General features: G+C 39.7%; 3 protein-coding genes across 6 annotated transcripts in view; 2 read left to right on the plus strand and 1 right to left on the minus strand.

Annotated features, from left to right (window-relative positions):
• The window catches only part of LOC111584712 (anoctamin-1-like), an 83,613-nt gene extending 70,668 nt beyond the window's left edge, over positions 1–12,945 (plus strand). The window contains exons 22-24 of one of the 2 annotated variants that reach the window (XM_055007462.1): positions 3,281–3,465; positions 3,976–4,081; positions 8,202–12,945. In XM_055007462.1, the coding sequence (XP_054863437.1) occupies positions 3,281–3,465; positions 3,976–4,081; positions 8,202–8,489 (579 nt within the window). In that variant the 3' untranslated portion in view covers positions 8,490–12,945. The remainder of the gene's footprint in view (positions 1–3,280; positions 3,466–3,975; positions 4,082–8,201) is intronic. The other variant, XM_055007465.1, reaches the window with a different exon arrangement.
• A 944-nt stretch (positions 12,946–13,889) lies between these two features.
• Positions 13,890–21,498, minus strand: ciao2a (cytosolic iron-sulfur assembly component 2A). Of its 2 annotated transcripts, none has more exons than XM_035949839.2 (5): positions 21,149–21,498; positions 19,391–19,555; positions 17,820–17,869; positions 16,601–16,627; positions 13,890–14,901 (listed from the first exon to the last, which is right to left on the minus strand). In XM_035949839.2, exons 1-5 carry the CDS (start codon positions 21,270–21,272, stop codon positions 14,842–14,844), a joined length of 426 nt encoding a protein of 141 aa, XP_035805732.1. In that variant the 5' UTR covers positions 21,273–21,498; the 3' UTR covers positions 13,890–14,841. The 2 variants fall into 2 exon arrangements, with proteins under 2 accessions (XP_035805732.1, XP_023129720.1); XM_023273952.3 differs by having other exon boundaries at positions 16,601–16,646.
• Positions 21,499–21,585: 87 nt separating this feature from the next.
• Positions 21,586–22,076, plus strand: part of spg11 (SPG11 vesicle trafficking associated, spatacsin) — a 40,303-nt gene continuing 39,812 nt past the window's right edge. For both annotated transcript variants that reach the window (XM_035949842.2, XM_023273956.3), the window contains exon 1: positions 21,586–21,940. In XM_035949842.2, coding sequence (XP_035805735.2) covers positions 21,729–21,940 — 212 coding nt within the window. In that variant the 5' untranslated portion in view covers positions 21,586–21,728. The remainder of the gene's footprint in view (positions 21,941–22,076) is intronic.

Raw genomic sequence — 22,076 nt, forward strand, 5'->3', positions numbered from 1 at the left:
ATGTATTATTTTATTGTCTCTGTCATCACATTGGTTGTGAAACAGTGCACTCAAAATTCTATTAAAATTTACATTCACAGTTGTAAGCAAAAATTTACATACAGTTGTAAAGACCGTGCATATCATGACAAGTTTGAAATCCCAAGGACTCTTACAGTTATTAATTTTCTATGATGGAATCATTGAAGCTCATGTTTTTGTCACAAGAAACAATCACACATTTTGGTTCTTTCATAGATCATCTGGAAATATGACAAAATCTGCCAGGTGGTAGAGTTATAGGAAACTTTTGTTCCCAACTGTATGTATACATACAGTGGGCATTCGGTATGGCGCCTGTGGAGTGGCAGACCAAGGTGTGGTTACCATTTTCAAAAAGGGGGACTGGAGAGTGTGTGCCAACTGCCCGGATATCGCGCTTCTCAGCCTCCTCGGGAAAAGTTTACTCTTGACTGCGAGAAGGAGGCTCCAAACGATTGTCAAACCGTGAATTCAGGAAAAGCAATGCGGATTCCGTCCTAGTCGTGGAACAGTGGACCAGCTCATTACCCTTGCACAGCTGCTGAGGGGAGCCTGGGAGTTCAACCAGCCAATCCACATGTGTTTTGTGGATCTGAAAAAGGCCTACGAGGGGCTCTGTGGGAGGTGCTGTGGGAGTACGGGGTACCGGGTTTGCTGATACAAGCTGTTTGGTCCTTGTACAACCAAAATGAGGAGTCCACATACTCGGCACAAAGTCAGACATGTTTCCAGTGGGTGTCGGACTCCGCCAGGGTTGCCCCTTACCTCCAATCCTGTTTGTAGTGCTCATGGACAAGATCTGAAGGCATAGCTTGGGTGAGGAGGGTGTCCAGTTTGGGGACCTCGGGAATGCGTCTCTGCCTTTTGCAGATGATGTGGTACTGTTGGCTTCATCAGACCACGACCTTCAGTGCCAAACCATATTGGTGTAGAGGGAGCTGAGCCATAGTATATAAAGTCTATATGCAGTCTTTTCCAGGACTCCTCTGGAAACTCCCATGGATGCAGAGAAACCTGCTGTGGCATTTTCTGCTCCATCGGACAGGTTTCACATTCCTTACAGATCTGCTCCACCCCTGAGTCAAGGTTTGGCCACCATACATGTTTCGAGCAAGAGCTTTTTTTTCCACTATGCCTTGATGTGCAGTGTGGATCTCTTTTAACGCTGCTTCTCTCATTCTTGAGAGTAAGATGACTCTGGGGCCCCCATAAAACACAACTTTGCTCTGTGGATAGTTCATTTATTTTTGTAGCAAACTGTTTTAAGTTTTCCTCTACTTGGTTGGGTCAGTCTTCCATGACATACTTATACACTCAGGATAGCTCACTGTCTGTACGTGTTGCCCTGGCAACTTGGATTGCATTGAGCGGTGCTCCCTGTAGATGCTCCATTAGCACTGAGTGGATTGTGGCAGCTGTCACAGCCGTTCCAGTGTCACTAGTGTCAGGCAAAGGACCTTGAGAAAGTCCATTAGCACTGCTGTGATTCTCAGGTTTACAGTAAACAACGTGATAGTCATAGGCTGATAAGAAAATGGCCCAACGCTGGATGCGGGCTGCGGCGAACATCGGCAGACTCTTATGCTCACCAAACAGCGTCAATAGGGGATGATGGTCAGTAACTAGAGTAGAATGTCTGCCGCATAAGTACTGATGAAACTTTTGTCACCATATATCAGTTGAAGTGCTTCCTTTTTAATTTGAAAATATTTTTTCTCTGCTGGAGATAGCGTTCAGGAAGCATATGGTGTTGGTCGCTCCTCACCATTTGGCATAATGTGTTGGATAACTGCTCCAATGGCATAAACAAAAGCATCACATGCTAAGGTGAGCGGTAGAGAGGGGTCATAGTAAGCCAACACTTGGTCACTAGTCAGTAGCTCTTTGCACTTTGTGAAAGCATTCTGTTCAACCTCAGTCCATTTCTATGTTCCCTGTCCTTTTAGCAGTCTGTATAGTAGTGCCAACACTGTGCTTTGCTGTGGCACAAATCGTCCATAATAATTTACAAGTCCTAAGAAAGCTTGAAGCTCCTTGACGTTGGTTGGAGCTGGAGCCTCCAGTATTACTCTCAACTTGTCTCTTAAAGGGTGAATACCATGTTCATCTAAAACTTGACCCAGATGCTCTATGCGAGTTTTACTGAAATCACACTTGGAGCGTTTCACTCGTAGTCCATTGTCTTGGAGACATTACAGAACATCCAATAGGTTTTTAAGGTGTTCCTCCTCAGACCGACCCATGATCAGCAGGTCGTCCAGGTATACGACCACTGGTAGGTCTTTCATCAAATTTTCCATTATCCTTTGGAAAATGGAAGGAGCAGAGCTTATTCCAAATAGAAGTCTGTTGTACACAAACAAACCTCTGTGGGTGTTGATTGTGGTGTACTTCTTTGAGTCCTCATCTAACAGCACTTGCAGGTAAGCTGTTGCTAAATCAATTTTGGAGGAAACTTTCCCTCCACTCAGGGTTGCTAATAGCTCCTTGAACCTAGGTAGGGGATAGGTGTCTATTTCAATTGCCTGGTTAACTGATACTTCATAATCTCCACATAAGCGGAGTGACTTATCTCTCTTTTCCACTGGCACTATTGTCGCTGCCCACTCACTATGTTTCACTGCAGAGATGATCTGTGCTTCTTCCAGCCTCTTTAGCTCTTCCTCCACTCTTTCTTTCATAGCAAATAGAAGGGGTCTGTGCTTGCAGAACTTTGGGGTTATCTCTGCTTGAACAATAATAGAACCCCTAGAACATGCAAACTCCACGCAGAAAGATCTCAGGCTGGGATACAAACCAGGGATCTTCTAGCTGCAAGGCGAGCCACTGTGCAGCCCCAGAGCTATTATTCCAACTAAAATTTATAGATTTTTTTTAAAAAATCACGTCTGTTGATGCTTTTTCCAACCCTAATCTCTTGGTTCCTTGCCTTTCCTATTACTATCATTTTCAAAAATAACAAAAATCTATCCATCCATTTTCTATACCCACTTTATCGTGTAGAGGGTTGCATGAGCAGTTAGGGTTAGGAGCATATTTGAGCTGACATGGGGCAAAAGGCAGGATACACCCTGGAGAGGTCACTAGTCAATCACCAGTCCTTTCTGTGCTAACCCTTTTGATGTATAGAGTGGATTGTTTAATTTCAACTTGGCACTGTTGTCACATTGAAATCTTACTTACATATGACATGTGGACTATTTATTAACATTTGCCTAACTCACAATTTGTCCCTAATGTCCCCTACCACAATTCCCAGGCATTTGTCATCTCCTTCACTTCAGACTTCATCCCTCGGATGGTCTATCAGTACACGTACAGCCCTGATGGCTCCATGCACGGATTTGTCAACCACACGCTGTCCTATTTTAACGTCAGCCACTTCCAGGAGGGCAAAGAAACCTTGGATCCATTGCATCTTGGTTACCCTGTGGAAATTTGCAGGTGGGAAATCAACCTTAGTTCACAGTTGACAATTTCATAGCAAAGTAAACATACTAATACCACATCATCACAATGATATAGGATTATGCTCAATGTCATAGATGCTTTGTCCTAACTCTGTGAGATGTTGTAAGCTATCTGTTACACAAGCAAGGCCGTCGCCCCTTTAGGTAAGATGACAAAGTAGGCTGGACAGTGCCATCTGGCAGGAGGCTAGCAGGCCACTGGTTTGCAAGCCAAACCCTAACGCCCTTACCCCAGATGGTCAACAAACAAATTTGCAAAGAGGAGGCCACACACATGACAAAACAGGGTACAAAACGTAAATACAGAAACCATGCACAGAGACGGGTCACAGGGAGTATTCGTCAGGTAATCAGAAGGTAAACATGAGGGTAGCAACGAGTAGGTTGAACTGAAAAAGACAAAAGAAAAGACTATTTATACGCCAAAAAATGTTTAGGAAGACAAGATATCAGTAACCGTGTCACTCTTTTTTTGTCTCTATAGATATAAGGACTACAGAGAACCTCCTTGGTCAGCCACACCATATGAGATCTCAAAGGAATTCTGGACAGTCCTGGCTGTCCGACTGGCCTTTGTAATTGTTTTCCAGGTAAGGTAAAACATGCAGAAAGAAGAACGTTTTTAATGCTGTGGCCTGTCATCTGGAAACACTAAAGATAGTTTCTTTTGTATTTTATTTAACCTTTATTTGATCTAGAAGTCTGCTTGAGATCTCTTGTTTGAGGGAGAATGAGTTAAAACAGCACACCATTATAGAGTGACAAAAAATTATAACATCAAGCAATAACAGACAAAGAATCAAGGAATGAAAGGTTCATTCAAAATATGTAAAAAATAGCAATTACACTCTTTAGTTAGACATTTTTTGATCAGAGCGATGAACTCTCCCAGGGAGACAAAATAATTTGAGCCTGCTGACATCACTCCATCTCCACTGTCTGAGCCTGTTGACATCGTTTCATCTTCAGCATCTGAGCCTGCAGACGTCACTCAGTCTCCAGTTTTAGTCTTCACACTCCCAGCTGAGGCCCATCTGTACTTGTGTCTGTCTTGCAACCTTAACCAGCCTGCTGAGGGGTTCCATCTCTTACGGCGCTTGCCTTCTATCTGGCCTCCTGAGGGGTTCTGTCTCCTCCACCACTGGCCTACGCCACTGACCTTCACCAACAGCCTCCCGAGGAGCTTCGTCTTTCCCCGCCTGCTCATCCTCCAGAAGGGTTTTGCCTCCGATGCCACCAACCTGCCCATCCTTCTGGGCAATCCTGTTGTTTTTCCCAGCCTTAAGGCCACCCTCCAGAGTGGTCCTGCCAGTCCTCCCAGCCTTTGGGATGCCCTCCAAAGCAGTCTTGCCAGCCTCACCCTAACCCTTGTGAACCATCATTTGAAGAGTACTACCATCATTCAGGCAGGAGTGATAGTATTACAATTTACAGTTTATATGGCCCTTGGTTTTTCAGTCTTGGGAATATTACTATGAAATATAGTACAAGCAGGTACTTTAGCATTTAGCACCTTAAGTCATGGCTATTACAGAGAAACCATCACAAATTTTTACAGGTAATCATTACACTTGCTTGAGGTTTGGATTAATCAAATACTACCATGACATTTAAAAGAAACAAGTAGTTTAGCATTTTGCAGTCTTGATTCATGATTATTTTATGGAACTTATTACAACTGTTTCCAAGTAACAAGTCACAGCATTAAACTTACAATATAGTATTTCCATGAAACAAATGGAAATGTCTGAACCACATGGGAGGATAAATTTCAGCATCATAATATGGTAATAACAAAATTTGACTTCATAGATTTTCATTCATTCATATTGCATGGACATACCTATTTTATTGTTAACAAGTTACCATATTGTTACATAGTATTATTATAAGTATATTAATACTAAATTGCTTTACCTCATTGTTCTCTTTAAATTATATTATTATTTACCTTTGTTTTTCGCCCCTTATTTCCCTGTCACAAACATAAATTTTATATATAAATTTCAGTCTATTATTGACCATATATATTCACCGGTTATTACTTTCATAGTTACATGATATTACTTAGTTATTACCTCTTTATTTATACTCTGGGTTTTCAGCATTACGACAGTGGTTCTCTTCTTCCTGAAGTGCGCTGCCATGGTAACATGATGCACACCTAATTTTTTTCACATCAGGTTATGTTTAAAATAACAGAACAATGTGTGTGAAACACTGCCTACTTGCCAATCAGTTTCCTAGCAAATACCATTATCTTTTCAAGAAGAACTTTGATGCATGGATAGCAAGAGGCAAGGTGTCCTTGAAAGGCAAGAGGTCGTCTAAACTTCAGTTCAATTCAGTTTTGCTTCAGTTCAGTTTTACTTACATAGTGCCAATTCAGAACATGTCATCACAACGCTCTTCACATAGAAGACCTCACCAAAACATACAGAGAAACTGAATAAAACAAAGTTTCCTTTGGATTGCTTTTGAGCAAGCACTTGGCAGCAATGGGGAGGAAAAACTCCCCTTTACCATGAACAAACCTCCTGCAGAACCAGGCTCAGGGAGAGCAGCGATCTACCTCGACTGGTTGTAGTTAGGGTCACAAGTAAGCCTGTACTTTCAGAGCAGAGTGCTCTGTTGGGGCATGTGATACAATGAGGTCTTTAAGATAAGGTGGAGCTTATTCATTTAGAGCTTAGTATGTTGTGTGCAGAATTTTACAGAGGGCCCATGAAGAGAAGCTAACATGGGTGAAGTATGATCTCTCTTAATGTTTCCAGTCAGAACTCTGTCTGCAACATTTTGGTCTAACTGGAGAGGTTTTTTCATACAGTTACTGGGACATCCTGACAGGAAGAATTTACAGCCTAGAAATAACAAATGCATGGGCTAATTTTTCAACATCACTCTGAGACAGGATGTTTGAAATTTTGACAATGCTGCACAGGTGAAAGATGCCCATGCTAGAGACTGGTTTGAAGGACATTGCCTTGCCAAAAGTAACTCAAAGGTTCGTAAATGTAGTGCTGGAGGCCATGACAATGCCATTCAGAGTAACTATATATAGCAGTTAGCTAGGGTGTTTCTAAGATGCTTTGGGCCAAATACTATTTAGCAGAATAAAATGACAGGTCATCCAAGTATTTATGTCCTTCAGACATGCTTGATTTTTGATAAACTGATTCATCTCAATTTGATTTGGTTTTATATAATGTGGCTGGATGTCAACTGCATAACAGTCAAACTTTATGCAGTGTTCCCTAATAATATTGCGCAAGGGCAGCATGTACAAGGTGAAAAGTATTGGTCCTATCACAGAATCTTGTGGAACTCTAACTCTTTTGTGCCCAGAATAATCTTTACTGATGCAGATGAATTGGAATCTTGTCACGGTATGAGTCAAATTTTAGGAACCCCAGTGAGGTCACACAAAGGAGTCGGAAAGCAGATCAAAATAGAATTTATTGTACAGAAATAATACCAATGCTTAACGACGGCCAGCACTCACTCAGTGGAACAGAGTCAGGCTCAAGGGAGCAGCAGTCAGGGAAGGACACGCCGGCCGATCCGGGCTGCTCCGGAGGCTGCAGGGCCTTGAAGAACTCATACGTCTCGGTCTGTCCACCACTGAGGCAGTTCGATCCCATGTCCCCTGCCGTGTGAAGCTGGTCTTTATAGCAGCAGATGGAACGAGCTGCAGGTGTGAGGCTCTTGCAGCCGTGCCTAATAATCCACTGATCAGCAGCTGCAGAGAGCCTCACAGACTGGCAACACACGGGCAGGGGAACGGATGGCCAGAAGGGGGGGCGGGGCTAGACTAGGCCTGTAACAAATCTATCAGATAAATCTAATTTAGGTGTGTTGTCTTTCATCCCAATGACATGGTTTCATTCTGTGTAATAGAATGTTGTGATCCTCTGTATCAAATGCAGGTTTGAGATCCAGCAGGACAAGTAATGGGACATGTCTACTGTCTGAGGCTATGAGTAGGTCATTGACTTTAACCAGTTGTGTTTGTTTGCTTATGATGTTCTCTAAATCCATGCTGAAATTCATCCGACAAACTATTTCTGTGCAGATGGTCACATGACTGAGTTCTATGTGTACATGTATTTATGTGTGATCTCGGTGTTCAGGGGGCAGACACTGGCTTTGTGGGGTGTTGAGAGGGTGATAGCCACAAGGACGCAGCATAGAAGCTTGTAAGATCCTCACCCTGCCTCCTGGTTTCATCTCTTGAGTGTCATTGCTTTCATTAGCTGGCTGCACTTTGAATCCTCCACAGAGATGTAAATGAGAGTTTGTAAAAGTAGTTGTGAGGCCTACATTGCCACAAATGTGAAATGTGAAGACAAACTTATTAGAACCTAAAAATATTTTGAAGAAATAAACTACCCGACTATTAAAAGTAAATCAAACACATTGTGTTTTTTTTTAAACTATCCACCTGTAAGTTCCACCTTCAGTTAATTTATAGCCACACATCATGAACTGCATTACTCAGTACAGGTCAAACCCATTTCAGTATGTCACAGTTTCATGAAACAAACTTTTTTTTTTTTTTTTTACAAGTCTGTTGCTGGATTCTGAATAGTGTGAAAACATTGTCTGCCAGAGCAAAACAATGGTGATATTTTCTCATTATCAATTAGAACAAGAAAAATGCTGATTCATAAATAAATGAATGAATGATTCCCTTCCATTTATCTTTGCCAGAATATTGTGATGCTGATGAGTGACATTGTGGACTGGCTAATCCCAGACATCCCAAAAGATATCAGCCTGCAGATCCACAAGGAAAAGATTCTTTTGGTGGACCACTTCATGAAGGAAGAGCAAAGGAAGATCCATATCCTTGAAAGCAGGGTGTCAACAGGCAGCAAGGAGGTCTTCAGCAGGAGCAATAACAACATCACCACAATGACTCACTCATGCTCTCAACTGCACACCAAATGCACAAAAGCTTCTAATGCCAGTAACGATGTTTTCATAGTTCAGTCTTAGTTACAGTTTCAAAGCTTGCTAGTAACTTGCTTGCTTAGGCCAACCTAAATTCTGTGTCCTTGTTCATGTTCAGAACATTCCAACAACTGGGAGAGCAGCTGGCCAATGAGGTGTGGCCAAATGTGTTGCACTGCGCTTTGTGTACAATGTACAAGTATGCAGTCAAATTTGTGAATGTGTACAGGAGTCTGTAAATGTGTTTTAAGCTTTGCCAGCATAGAGTGATTTAAGAATTTCTAAATGTCAACATATGTACAAAAATGTGTACACAAATCCCTACTTGTGCTTTAGATTTTTACGTGTATACCAATCAAAAAATATGTACCCAAACAACTGTTTAATTGAGTCAAAGATCCAAATGAGATGTTTAGCAAGCTTGCTGCCAATTAATGTCTGGACATTTGCCATTACCACAATTTCTCATTTTACTTTTTCCTGAGACTAAACCACAGTTCTGATTTGTAGTCACTAGAAATGGTGGCTATGATCTGGCAGTGAATAGAGGTCTGAGCTGGGCTTCTACAGTTGAGGTGGATGATGAGCTGGCTGGTATGGCTGTCTTCACTCTGCAGTAAATGTCAGAGGAACAGAGGGAAGGAGAGAGGGAGGAAGGCTGTGAACTTATCAGGAGTGGAAGGTGTGACACAAACAGATTGAAGACAATAGCTTTGGAAATTTCCAAGATCATGTAGCTCTGATTTTTTTCTGGGCAACCATTCTGTAGATTTTCTGGGCTGTGGGTGATAAAGTGGGCTCGTAGTTTCTCTTTGAATGATTTTTTTTTTAACAATACCACCATGGCAGAACAGCACACACTTTGCCTAACCTCTGCAGCATCTGTTAATTGGCAGCATGTAGAAACCAAATTGACTGTGGTCATATTTTGTGTATCTTGCTCCAGGCCAATGACAGCCCATAACAAAAAGAATCTGTGGTGCAGGGGAATCCCTCATCTTTTTTTTTTTAACCACAATCTGCCACATTTTTATCAGTCTATCCACCTGTAGTGCATGCATCTAGATGGCTTTGTTAAACCATTTATTTTGACCTTATATTCTCTTGTTTATGTTAGACAAGTAGGTAAAGTTTTGGTTTGTTGATTTAGCTAAGTTCTTGTTTGTCTTTTTTAAAAATCTGTTTGTTTATTATTTGGTTCACCCTGAATCACGCATGGACAGAATTTTCAGTATTTAAGAAATTCTAAATAAAACACCCTGTTCATTGATAGCCACTGTGCTGAGGCTGAAGCACTTTCCCATTTGTCTTTTAGAAGCAGATTGTGCAAGAACCGCGTTGTCTGTAGTGTCATTTTAGGATTATGGTCACTGCAGCTCTATGGTACTATGGTTTGTTCTGTACCTCCTGATTACTGCTCCAGCTAATATTGTCATGCTGAGTTTTGACGTTGGGGTCCGTATTTTTAATACAGTCTTTCTAGTGTATTTGTTTTTGATTGTTCATAAGAGGAATTACTCTGTCGTTAACTTCGTAGTAATGTAATTACTGAAAAGTGATAAAATTATGAATCATTTGACATTTTAAACATCCTGCACAGGTATGTACGTCTCTTGTTTACTGTATGCAGTTAACAATGATGGAACAGCAGAATTACTGGTGATGTGCAATTGCGTTCTTCACATAAATAAATAAGTGATTTAAACAGCAGCAGGTCTTCAAGGCCAGAGGCGCCTCCAAGGGGGAAGTCTCACTGGGCACAATTGTGGGCACCCCACATCTGAAGTACAATCAGTGCAACTCCAATATACAAATTTCAATGAAAGCAAGTACAGTGTCCAAGTGCAAGTGAAAGCAGCATTCATCATTGTAGTGACTATATGGCCAGCAGCCAGTCCCCTGTGCATCTGTCCATAAACATCAGAAACTGTGCAAAAGATGCAGTTTGTGTCTTTAGTTGACACAGATGCACACAGAGATCTCAAAATATTAATATGACCTGAATTCTAGTTTGTTACTTCCAGCTGTTTGTAGGAGTCTTTCTTTTAGTTTATTAAATACTTGCAATATCGAACAGCAGCAAGAACTATATGAGCATCTCCAAAGAGAGACAGTTGTGAGCATTTACGCACAACACAACACGGCAGTAACTTCAATAGTCACTTATGATTCAAAATTATTTTCAACATGGACAGAGGACCAGTCAGAATCTAACAGTGAGTGGGTTCTTTGTGTGTTTTTTTTTTTTAATTCTTTTAATTTGATTTTCTTTTCACATTATTGCCTTTTTTTTATTTTCCCCCTTTTTACAGTGTACTTTTCTTCAGCCCAGACATGTGGACTGCCATTCACACTTGCAGCTCATTGGTTACAATTACATTATTTGTCATACATTTAAAAAATGAGCTCCATCAAACCTGGGTAGTATTTTACAGTAAAAGTGTGCTTTATTTTACTAAAGTCAGAATATTTTTCTGTTGTATCAAGATTTTGTATTTGGAATTTTTTTCTGTTTCACAGCAGAATATTTATTGCAGTGACAATATCATGCATTACAGAATGTGAACCTCTGTAACCATTAAATGAACTACCAAATTATGACAATAAATGGCTCTGTAACAATGAAAACACATTTTATTGTACCAGAATTGACTTTAGGGTGAGGGTGAGTGGACGGGCTGCACAGTGGTGTAGTGGTTAGCACTTTCGCCTTGCAGCGAGAAGATCCCTGGTTTGCGTCCCGGCTTTCCCAGGATCTTTCTGCATGGAGTTTGCATGTTCTCCCTGTGCATGCGTGGGTTTTCTCCGGGTACTCCGGCTTCCTCCCACAGTCCAAAAATATGCTGAGGTTAATTGGTGATTCTAAATTGCCCGTAGGTGTGAGTGTGAGAGTGATTGTTTGTCTCTGTATCTAGCCCTGTGACAGACTGGTGACCTGTCTAGGGTGTCCCCTGCCTTCGCCTGAGTCAGCTGGGATAGGCTCCAGCCCCCCCCCGCGACCCTAGTGAGGAATAAGCGGTGTAATGGATGGATGGATGGATGGGTGAGGGTGAGTGCCTGAGTAAATTTTATTTTCATTTCGGGCACTTTAGTGTGGTGGTGGAGTCTAGGTGACTTAGGGAGAAGGCAGGGGACACTCTGGACAGGTCACCAGTCTATCACAGGGCTACACGGAGAGAAAAACAATCACACTCACAGTCACACCTACGGAGTATTTAGAATCACCAATTGACCTCAGAATGTTTTGGGACTGGGCTGCATGGCGGATGAATGGTGAGCACCGTCACTTCACTGCAAGAAGATCCCTGGTTTGTGTACCGGCCTTGGGATCTTCCTGTGTGGAGTTTGCATGTTCTCCCTGTGCAGTGAGGGTTCTTACCAGGTTCTCCGGCTTTCTCCCACATGGGTCTTTTAATTTCCAAGACTTATTTTCTAATGAGGGTGTGTCGTTACGCCACACATTCAGCCCAAAGCTGTAGGAGCAAAATGGACATAGCCATTATGCACCCACCTACACTAGCCTAACCCCTGATTGCGTCTGTCAAGTCATTGCTAACAAAGTTAGCTTTCATAATCCAATGTAAACTTATATACAATTGGCAAATATTTCATATAAAATGCAAAACGTACGTTAGTGGTAAGTAACCCCATTTCTAAAAGGGGCATCTAAAATCTGTTAAAGTGATGGCATTCTGTCATTCAGACAGGTCGCTAATGTTCCACAGGCTTCTTCTAAACAAACCCCTACCTGTGCTGGAGAGAGTCATGGTATGCATGCCATAGTTTACATTTATGCAAGATCAGATAATAAACCTAGCAATGTATAATACGTGGCAATGCCAAAACAAACTAAAGATTAATTATAAACTACTAGCAACCTATCTAACTGACCAAATAAATAACAAGTGTTTTTTTTACAACTTGCTAAATACAGAAAAATGTGCCCATGTGTGATCATAATCTAATTACTTTATGAACAGTGAAATTAAAAAACATCACAATAGGTGTTATTTTTTATTTATAGAGCTCATGAGTCAACCTGAGGACAGCCATCCTGTAATGCTTTAACTGTAACGTCTACACTGACTCTGACAGCCCATCTGTCTGATGTGGTACACAGTGTGACTTCATGTCACATCTTCATCCATCCTATATAAGTAATTAATTCTGTGACTTGTTTCATGTGTGTAAATATACATAGCTCACTCACTTTTATGCCTTTCTTATGAATGCCATAGAAGAGAAACAAAAAGGGGGAATGACATGCAGTAAGAAGCCATGGCTGGAATTGAACCTAGGCTGCTGTAGTGTGGCTTTTCATCTTCATACATGGGGTGCATAGTGAGCCAGCTGAGGTACCTCTGCTGTAATACTCCTTGCATAAAGTGTCTACTATGACTTTCTTCTGAGAACATGACTTGAAACCACTTTTGTCTTAATATTTATCATGTATATAACAGATGTTAAAAAATAAACGTGGTCATACTCTGAATTCAACAAATTGTCTTGGTTGCTGTTCAGTGTGAGAATGCCTTTTTTGGGTAGATGGAGTTAGGACAGACAGGAAATTTGCAGAGAAGAGATGCTCGGAAAACCCTGCTTGCTTGCTCTGGCGGTTCAGGCATGTAGGTTCCGTAAAGTGTCTTGAGAGAATTTGAATTGTAATTGGCGCTATACAAATAAAACTGCAGTGAACTGAATTGGCATCAAAACTATGAATGAACACATATGCAGTTACGCAGTAAATAAAAGTGCAAAATAAGTCAAAACATGTTTTATATTTTAGATTCTTCAAAATAACCACCCTTTGCTTTGATTACTGCTTTGCACACTCTTGGCATTATGTGGATGAGTTTCATGAGGTAGTCACCTGAAACTTTGCTTTACTGGTGACACTGTTGGGAATTTATTCAAAATTGAAGGCACACTGAACCAGATACACTTTCTTGATACAAAGTGACTTAAAACAATGTTTGCCTTCAAGTTTATGATGTTTGTAAATACTATGAAGCACCAAAAAAAAAAAAAAAAAAACTTGTTTGTAAAGTCTTAGCTTTAAAAATATGTGTTACTGTTTTATATGCCTTAAAACAACTTTTCTCAGCACCGAACAGGCAGTTTTTAAGTACAGTGTGTGCTGTCACTTTTCTGATACAAAATAGCTTCAAACAGCTTTTGCCTTCATATTTATCATGTTTGTAAATATTCTTAAGTAAAAAAATGTTTTAAACACTTAGTTTAACAAAATGTAGCACTGCTGGGTTTTATTGCCTAAAACATTCCTTAGCATGACAAGGTCAGGTTTGAAATATTACATGTACAGTCACTTTCTTTGTAAATACTATTTTTTATTTTATATACTATTTTTACTACAACATGACTATTCCTTGTCCCAAAAACCCAATTATAAATATTGACCATGATTCAGTTGAAAAGCATTAGAAATATTTTGTATAGACACTCTTTATTAAGCAATTTATTTATAAGAGATAAATACAGAGAAATATTGACAATTGCCAAAACATTGTGATGTACTGTTTATGTGAAGAAAGCTGAATTTTCAGCAACAATCCCATGATAGACATAGATAAATTAGGCAAATCAAATTAAAAAGTGATTAAAAACTGTGTAAAAAAGAAGAGCTACCTGCAACAAAATTACACATGCTTTATTCTGTTCCATTATTCTGTCGGTAACATACAGTAGCTTTTAATATCTTATTTTGTTCATCATTAAAAAAATTGTCTCCTCCGAAAAAGACATATTTTGTACTCAGACTTCAATTTGAGACATGTCTATTGATTAATCACCGCAAGAAAAGATGGCAACATCTCCATGCTTTTTACTTTTTACTCTAATATACAAAAGGAAATCAAGAGTCAGATCCTTCTCAGCCTACAGCATGGCAGAGTGTGTTTCAAAAACAAACAAAAAAAAAGATTGGAGGATGAGATGGAAGTATGACAGTTTTTTTTTCTGTTTTCTCTGGCGCACTTAACCTACAGTGTCTGGTGTTGCCTCGAGCAGAACTCAACAGACGGCCACAAAGACCAGAGGCTGTCCAGCTGGGAATGATGAGAAAGTCATAATACATTTGCTTGTTTTTTGTTTTTTCAAGCTCCCAATCCTGCTTTTGATTCACTGTTCAATGTTCAAGTTTTACTCTCAAACCCCTGCAAAAGTCTGCCAAGCACTTGCAAACTTTTTGGGGTCAACAGAAGCTTCTCCAGTGAGATAGATGCTCAGGAATCCTCTGAATAATATTCTCAGGTACTCTGGAGACATATAAACATACACAAACACAAATAATTTTCAGCTCCAAAGCGTTTGCTTCAAGCAGCTGCAGCTTCCTCCCCTTAGTCGTCTGGTTCGGTAACACACTGCTCAACAATCTCTCTCAGGTTGGGGTTTTCCATGGCAGCTGCCACTCGCTCCTTATCGTTGATCTGTTTGTTAACTGGAGACACAAACAGCAGTTTTTTGAAAAAGAAATGACAGCATACCACTTCACTGCCACAACTCTGTTAAAGGAACTAATCCATTGTTAATGAAATGTGCTTCACTTGTGCTTTTTCTGCTTTGACAGATCAAAATGTTTGCTCTGAAAACGATGTATTGCAAAACAAGCGCACCTGCTCCTGCAGGTAAAAACTGTTGTTGCTTGGCTAACTCTGCTAACTGTTGCGCTGATGATCACTGCTGAATAAAACCTACGTTGATACTTTAGTGGTGGCAGCATTGTGACATTTGGATGTGAACAGTGCACTGGTGGCAGTGGTTATTACATGCAGATGTCTGAAAAAACAAGAATTTCATCCCATTTACTCGCATTTCTCTCATTTCAATAAAGCTGCAACATGCCAAGTGTAAATGGCAACGAGATCAGTTCTGCAGGACTAAATGCTATGTGTGAGCGACAATCTTGTGAAATGTGACAACCTCATTTGTCTGTATGACACAACCAGTGTGTGTCCTATGGCACCAGTTAATAAAGCACAAAAAAATATATGTTGACTTTTATACTTCTACGATGATTGGTGCTGAGAACCATTTTAAAATGTGTGGTATCATTACAATACACGAGTCTTAGTTGAGATGCAAGAGCTGCAATAAATATTCAAATTGACGGGCCTGATTTCAGCTGCTTGATTGTGAAAATGTGTTGCTTATTGTGTAGACAGTATTGTACAGTATAGTGACACATTAGTCTGTTATAAAAAAATATGCACAGATCAGTATCAATAATCAATAGATGGATTAAGTAAAGGAAATAATTGACAGATTATTCAATAATTTAAAAAAGTTTTTTTTTTTTCGTAGATTGTTGAAGCCCTGATGCCAAATCAAAAGTTTTTCATTACCAGAGTTTGGGGAATACAGACAGGATTATAGTCTTAATTAAATGTAACCAAATATGTAAAACTGCTCAGGACATCAGTGCTGAACCTTATTTATGAGCAATATAGCATTATTAGTGGTAATGCAGTATCTGAGCAATCATTTGATATGATGAGATGATTTAATATTGCTGTGGATTTCTAGATTATATCTTGTACTCAACTTCATGGTGGTACTAAGCCTAATTAGCCTAATTAGCTGCGTTCTGTTCGAGGATAGCACCACAGAAAAAGTCAAGGGGCTCATTAAAATGTAAACATGAACATGTTCAGATAATCTTGCAAAGTCAATCTCTATAACAAACACAAAAGTAGTCAAAATAGCAACCTGACCTCACAATTGCTAAAACTCTAACTCCAACCTTTTGTTTCCCAGAAACAATACCTTAGAGTCTGTCAGCGGGACAATACAAAACTATACTAAACAATTTGGACAGGGTTAGTGATGAGGAAATATCTACAGCACATTTCATGACAATTTGATCTGAAGCTATCCAAATATCATGCTCTCAATCAAAATATCAAACAAATGCAGTGAGAAGTGACTTTAACCCATTGGTATGTCAACAATTAAACATAACTCTCTTGTAAATCCAGAAATCATTATTTTAGATCATCATAAAGAGCTGCTTAACATAACTAACCCTTAAATAACCCTGTTTTCTTTACTGACCATATTTCTAGCTGACATACTGTAAGTGGACAGAACATAGCACAAATGGTTTCATCTGAAATAAAAACAAAATAAAACAGACTTACTGTCTTCTTCAGTAGAATGGGTTCCTTCTGAAATGTAAATTTCCAACTGTGAGAAGAAAGCAAAACAACTGATGTTGAAAGGCTGCATATCCTGTTTTACTCAGCTATTATGCCTTGAATTCAATTGAGAACAAGTAAAGAGGATTTTAAATTCTAGCTTGGTGTTAAATGAGAAAAAAGAACATTTGCTGGATGGTTTAGGCTTAATTGATGCAGAATGACAGATTAGTAGAGAAATGGAAAATATGCAACTCAGGGAGCAACAACAAAGGCAATTAAATGTTGAAAACTGTTTATATGGACAGTACAAATGCTACACATAAGACCGGTGAAACAAATCACAGTAACAAAATGTCGGTAAATATCGGTCTATTAAGACATAGCATGTACGTGAGCATATTGCACAGTGCTGGCAATATGTTTACCAGCTTCATGAGGTTGTCATCTGGAATGGGAGTGTCTGGTACAATCAGTGAGCATTGTTAAAGGTTAACTGGAGCAATTTCTTGCCTTTTTAATACATTGAAGACCACCACTTGCGCTGTGCGGAGAAAGTGCTGCTATACAGCAAATTGCACTATTCAGATAGTACTCTATAAAGGACATAACACTGTTTTAAACACCCTCCTCTAGCACAGTGCTATGATCTGTCAGAACATTTCTTTGACAATGCCGTTAACCTCACCAACAAGCTCTGACCCCCACTGACACAGACAATCCCATCCATGGTTACTGCGCATTATATTAATATTATATATTAAGGTAATATCCTATCGGCTCTATTGCACATCCATGAACCCATCACAACAAACATGGCCTATTATGTTTTAACACACAGCTCAATTAGGAAATTACTTATCAATTCTTTAGCCTTTTGGGATCTCAAGTTCCACATCTTACAGCTGACTGTCTACTAACTAGAGGTAACATATGTAAGAATTATACAGTTGACAAAATTAATCGACATTGAAGCTTTTCCCTGTTGCGCTATACGTACTTTTGGCATTACTGAGGTCTGAAGTCATTACTGAGGTTTGAATGCAAGAAAGTAAACTGAAAATACTTATATTGTAACAGGGCAGATGCAGCTATCTCAATACCAAATACAAATACAAAATGATCTACGCTGCTTGATACCAGAAGACGAAAGTGTCAAATCTGCTTTGTACAAAAGAGGTGCAGTGCCCTTTAAAACACAAGTTACCATTCTAGTACTCACCTTATGTTTAAATGGCAAGCATCTTTGTAGCTTCACTTGTAAGCACAAACCTGCAGACACATAAAACATCATCATCAGACACAGACACTGAGTACACATGATGATCATCAAAATTTCTGCAATCAAAGGACAATTAAGCAGTAGATTAGTGGAGCTCCTCTGAGAATTCATTGATGACACTAGTAAAGCTCTTCTCGGTGACCGCTTTTATTGCGTCATGAAACATAGTGGCCTCTTCCAGGATGGATTTTGTATAAAAAGGATGTGGACTATGTGCTGAGATCTTCATTGTCACCAGATCTTAACCCAACTTAACACCTATTGGAGACTTTTGACTGATGTGATTCTACCACCATTATTAAATACAACAAATTGGGGAAAAACTTTTGGATTAATGGTGTTCCAACACCTCCACTATAGTGCCACAGACTTGAAGAATCTATGCCAAGGCACACTGACTCTGTTCTGGAGGCATGTGGATGCTCAAACCCTTACCATAACATTTATGTTGATTTTTCTTTTATTACTCAGAATGAGAAACAGAAATTCTGATTCTCAACACCTTACAATGACATATTATGTTGATTTTTCTTATTACTCCTGTGACCAAGAATTGTTCTAACTAGCATTACTGTCGTATAAGAGATTAGATATTTACAACTTGCAAAAGACTTCTTAAAACCTTGTGAGGCTGTTTGTGTAGAAGTGAATTTAATGCTTTATAACAACTGCAATCTCCTAATACTGTCTATTTGTTGTGTATGCTAAGTGTAGATGAAATCTTACTTTAACATCTCCAGGAGAATTTTGATAACAACTTGAGCTGCCACGATTAGTTGGCATAATTGATGACAACGCCAATATTTGTGTCTGTTGCATTTTCTTTAATATACAGATCAAACTTGGCCATTTTAGGGGTATAGTTAAATGCTAAGAATAATCATATTATCAGTAAAACTGTTGACTGATTAATCAGCTGAAAAACAGTCATTACTGGCAGCCCTAATAACAACAAGAAATAATGTAAAAGGGTTGGTAGTATTGAGAATCTTTCTACTGTAACAAGAGTTTTCTATAAATTTTCAAAATAAAGGACAACTTTAAACAGAGCTGTAGATTCAGTCTTTTGGTTTGATGAATCTATTACTAGGAGTAAAGGAGGTAAATTGATAAATTAATACTAGTGTCCTGATTTTGTTTCAATTATGTGTAGAAAGACACTAAAAATACAACAAACAAGTTTGTTTCCTTTCTCTTATGAGCTTTGTTGGATTCTGTCCCCCCTCTACACGGTCTACAGCTTTTGACATTTCTGGGCAAAAATTACAAAGATCTGAGCAGATCGTAAATAAACCTGAATGAATTCAAAAATACCAACAAGTACAACATCTTTGCTGTCACCTGTGTGTATGTCCAAATCCATTTAAAAGAAGACAAAACATTCCCAAGTATCAGAATCAGCCTTCCAAACGTTAATGTGTCTTTGGAAGCCTTTGGAATGCTTTGACCCTGGTTTATTCGTCAACCACTATTGTTGTGGTGTTTGTCATGTTATTAGCAGAGAGACTCACCGATCAGAGTAGCCAGTGAGCAGTGCGGGACAGTTGGAGAGAACTTGATAATGATGAGGTACTCATCCTCTGCGAGCTCCTGGACCTCCACACATTTCTCTGTCACCACATCCAGCTCCTCCAGGGTGCTGGGTTTCTCTGGATCTCGGATCGATCGAATCACATCTACAAGCAAGAAACAAGATGAGAATTGTTTTTAAAGCTCCTAATTTAATGGTCTCGCTCCACCTTATTTATCTGAACTTTTAACTTTATGGGACCAAAAAAAAGAGCTCTGACGTCATCCGATCAGCAGCTGCTTGAAGTACCTAGGTCAAAGTATAAACCGGGGTGACGGGGCGTTCTCTGTAGCTGCACCCAGGCTCTGGAACAAGCTCCCCCCCGATATGCGCACCATCACTGACCTAGGTCTTTTTAAATCAAAACCTTTCTGTTTTTCAGCATGGTAACATTTTATTTTGGTCTTTTATGTACTAACTTTTAGATGTACGCTACTGTTCAAAAGTTCGAGGTCACCCAGGCAATTTCATGTTTTCCATGAAAACTCACCCTTTTATTCATGTGCTAGCATAACTGCGCAAGGGTTTTCTAATCATCAATTAACCTTTCAACACCATTAGCTAACACAATGTAGCATTAGAACACAGGAGTGATGGTTGCTGGAAATGTTCCTCTGTACTCCTATGTAGATATTCCATTAAAAATCAGCTGTTTCCAGCTAGAATAGTCATTTACCACATTAACAATGTCTAGGCTGTATTTCTGATTCATTTAATGTTATCTTAATTTTAAAAACTGCTTTTCTTTCCAAAATATAGACATTCCTAAATGACCCCAAACTTTTGAATGGTAGTATATATTTTCATGTTGTTTTATTGTTTCTTTATTGTTATTGTTTTATTGGATATTCTACTGCTGTCTCTGTTTTAAGTTACTGGACTGTTTTTAAGTTATTCTCTTGTTTTTACTGTAAAGTGTTGTGGTCACCCTTTGGGCTGTTGTAAACAGCTATAAAAACAAACTTTGATTGATTGATTGATTGATTGAAGATGACCCATTGTTAAGACATGCAACATCAAGTTTTAATTTAGAGAATGCGTAATGTGTCGAGTCTAAAACCTTGGAAAACACTGAACTGAAACTGACTTAAAACATAGAAAATGATTTGATGACAGGCTCAAGACACCAACAGCATGTTATGGAAAGGACTCCAGTAGAGAACAAATTATTGTTCTGCAACGCCACTGGTCCCCATATATTCTGCTCACTGTAAACTAAACATCAATAAAATGCAATTTCACTGAAATGTGCACTGGTTCAGTTGGTGCTCTTATATATCTCCTATATTACATTCTCTCTAACCACACCAACCCCCTCGAAGAAAAGTATTTATCTGGTTTCTGCTGCAACTGTAGAGCATGTCAGTACAACCACACCTCATGTATCAGCTGATCGTGAGTTTAGACAAGAAACATTTCGGCACACGCTTCAGTTACTCATTAGCCAAGATGACCATTCGTCAAATATAACTTCAGTGACTATGTGTCACTGTTTACATACCACGAGTTATTAGTTATTTTATCCCTGGGATTGTGGACTTCTAAAGTCAGCACATTAATAACGTTTAGTCTGGTACAATGTTTCTAATACAAATGAACAGCTCTCTCTCTCTCTCTCTCAAATTACTCAAAAGTTCACCCAACTTTGCTGACATTGCACATCAGTAGGCCTGTACGAGCTCGGCTTAACGACACTAACCGTAAACTTCTAACGCTTTCTCCTCCATCTTCCTGGTCCTCAGGACATTCCTGTTGTCCACAAGTCCGGAAATCTGCAAAGCCTTGGTGACAGTCAGTGATACGAGGCTGAACACTACTTCCATTTTTTAAACAGCGCCATGATATGCGGAAGCGATTCTAAAAAGTTTTAAAGGCAGAAAACAACACGCAGCTTTAGCAGATTTCTATTCGTGTCGATAGAATTGGCAAACTGTACAGAGATCAGTTGTTTGTGCAGCTGCAGTTACAGTCAACACAATCACTGAAAACTGTACGGAGGTCAGAGCTCAATTTGTCCTGCAGTTTGCTCACCAACGTCGACTTCTGATGAAGTTGCCTTTTTAGCGTTTGCTATTGGTCAGCGTTCGTCACATGACAACAGGAGACAGGTCATGTGACTAGCGAACTGTTTACACGACAGGAGGAAGTGTTTCTCATACGGTTGTGTTGGTGGTTGTGTGAAGGTGTTTTTCCACTGACTTTTTTTTCTCCAACATGAGTCCGTAACTAGCAGGTGAAGCGTTAGGTTGTTTAATAAGTTCCTCATTAACCGTGTGAACATGGATGCGGCTCAGCGGCTGGAGAATAACTCCATAGAGGTGGCTGTGATCACAGAGAAGCAGCAATACATTGAGGTAGCGGACATTCAGAAAGCTGAACTGGCTCCTACAGCTTCCCTGCTCAGCTGTCTCGGCGTTCGGGGCCAGCTTGTGTTGTGGGACCCGACAGATAGACAGACTACTCCGGCTCAAGTGGAAGGCTGCTACGGAGAGTGAGTCCAGCAGTCACTTTTTTCAGATATTAACTGGCATATATACGCTGCATTTTAGCGAGGGAAGCAACCAACGAACCCATCCGAAATCCAGAGATATTTATGCTTTGGCTCAATGGCTGAAACAATAATCTGC

This window comes from Amphiprion ocellaris, chromosome 3 (genome assembly GCF_022539595.1).
Source record: "Amphiprion ocellaris isolate individual 3 ecotype Okinawa chromosome 3, ASM2253959v1, whole genome shotgun sequence".
Taxonomy (NCBI): Eukaryota; Metazoa; Chordata; class Actinopteri; family Pomacentridae; genus Amphiprion; species Amphiprion ocellaris.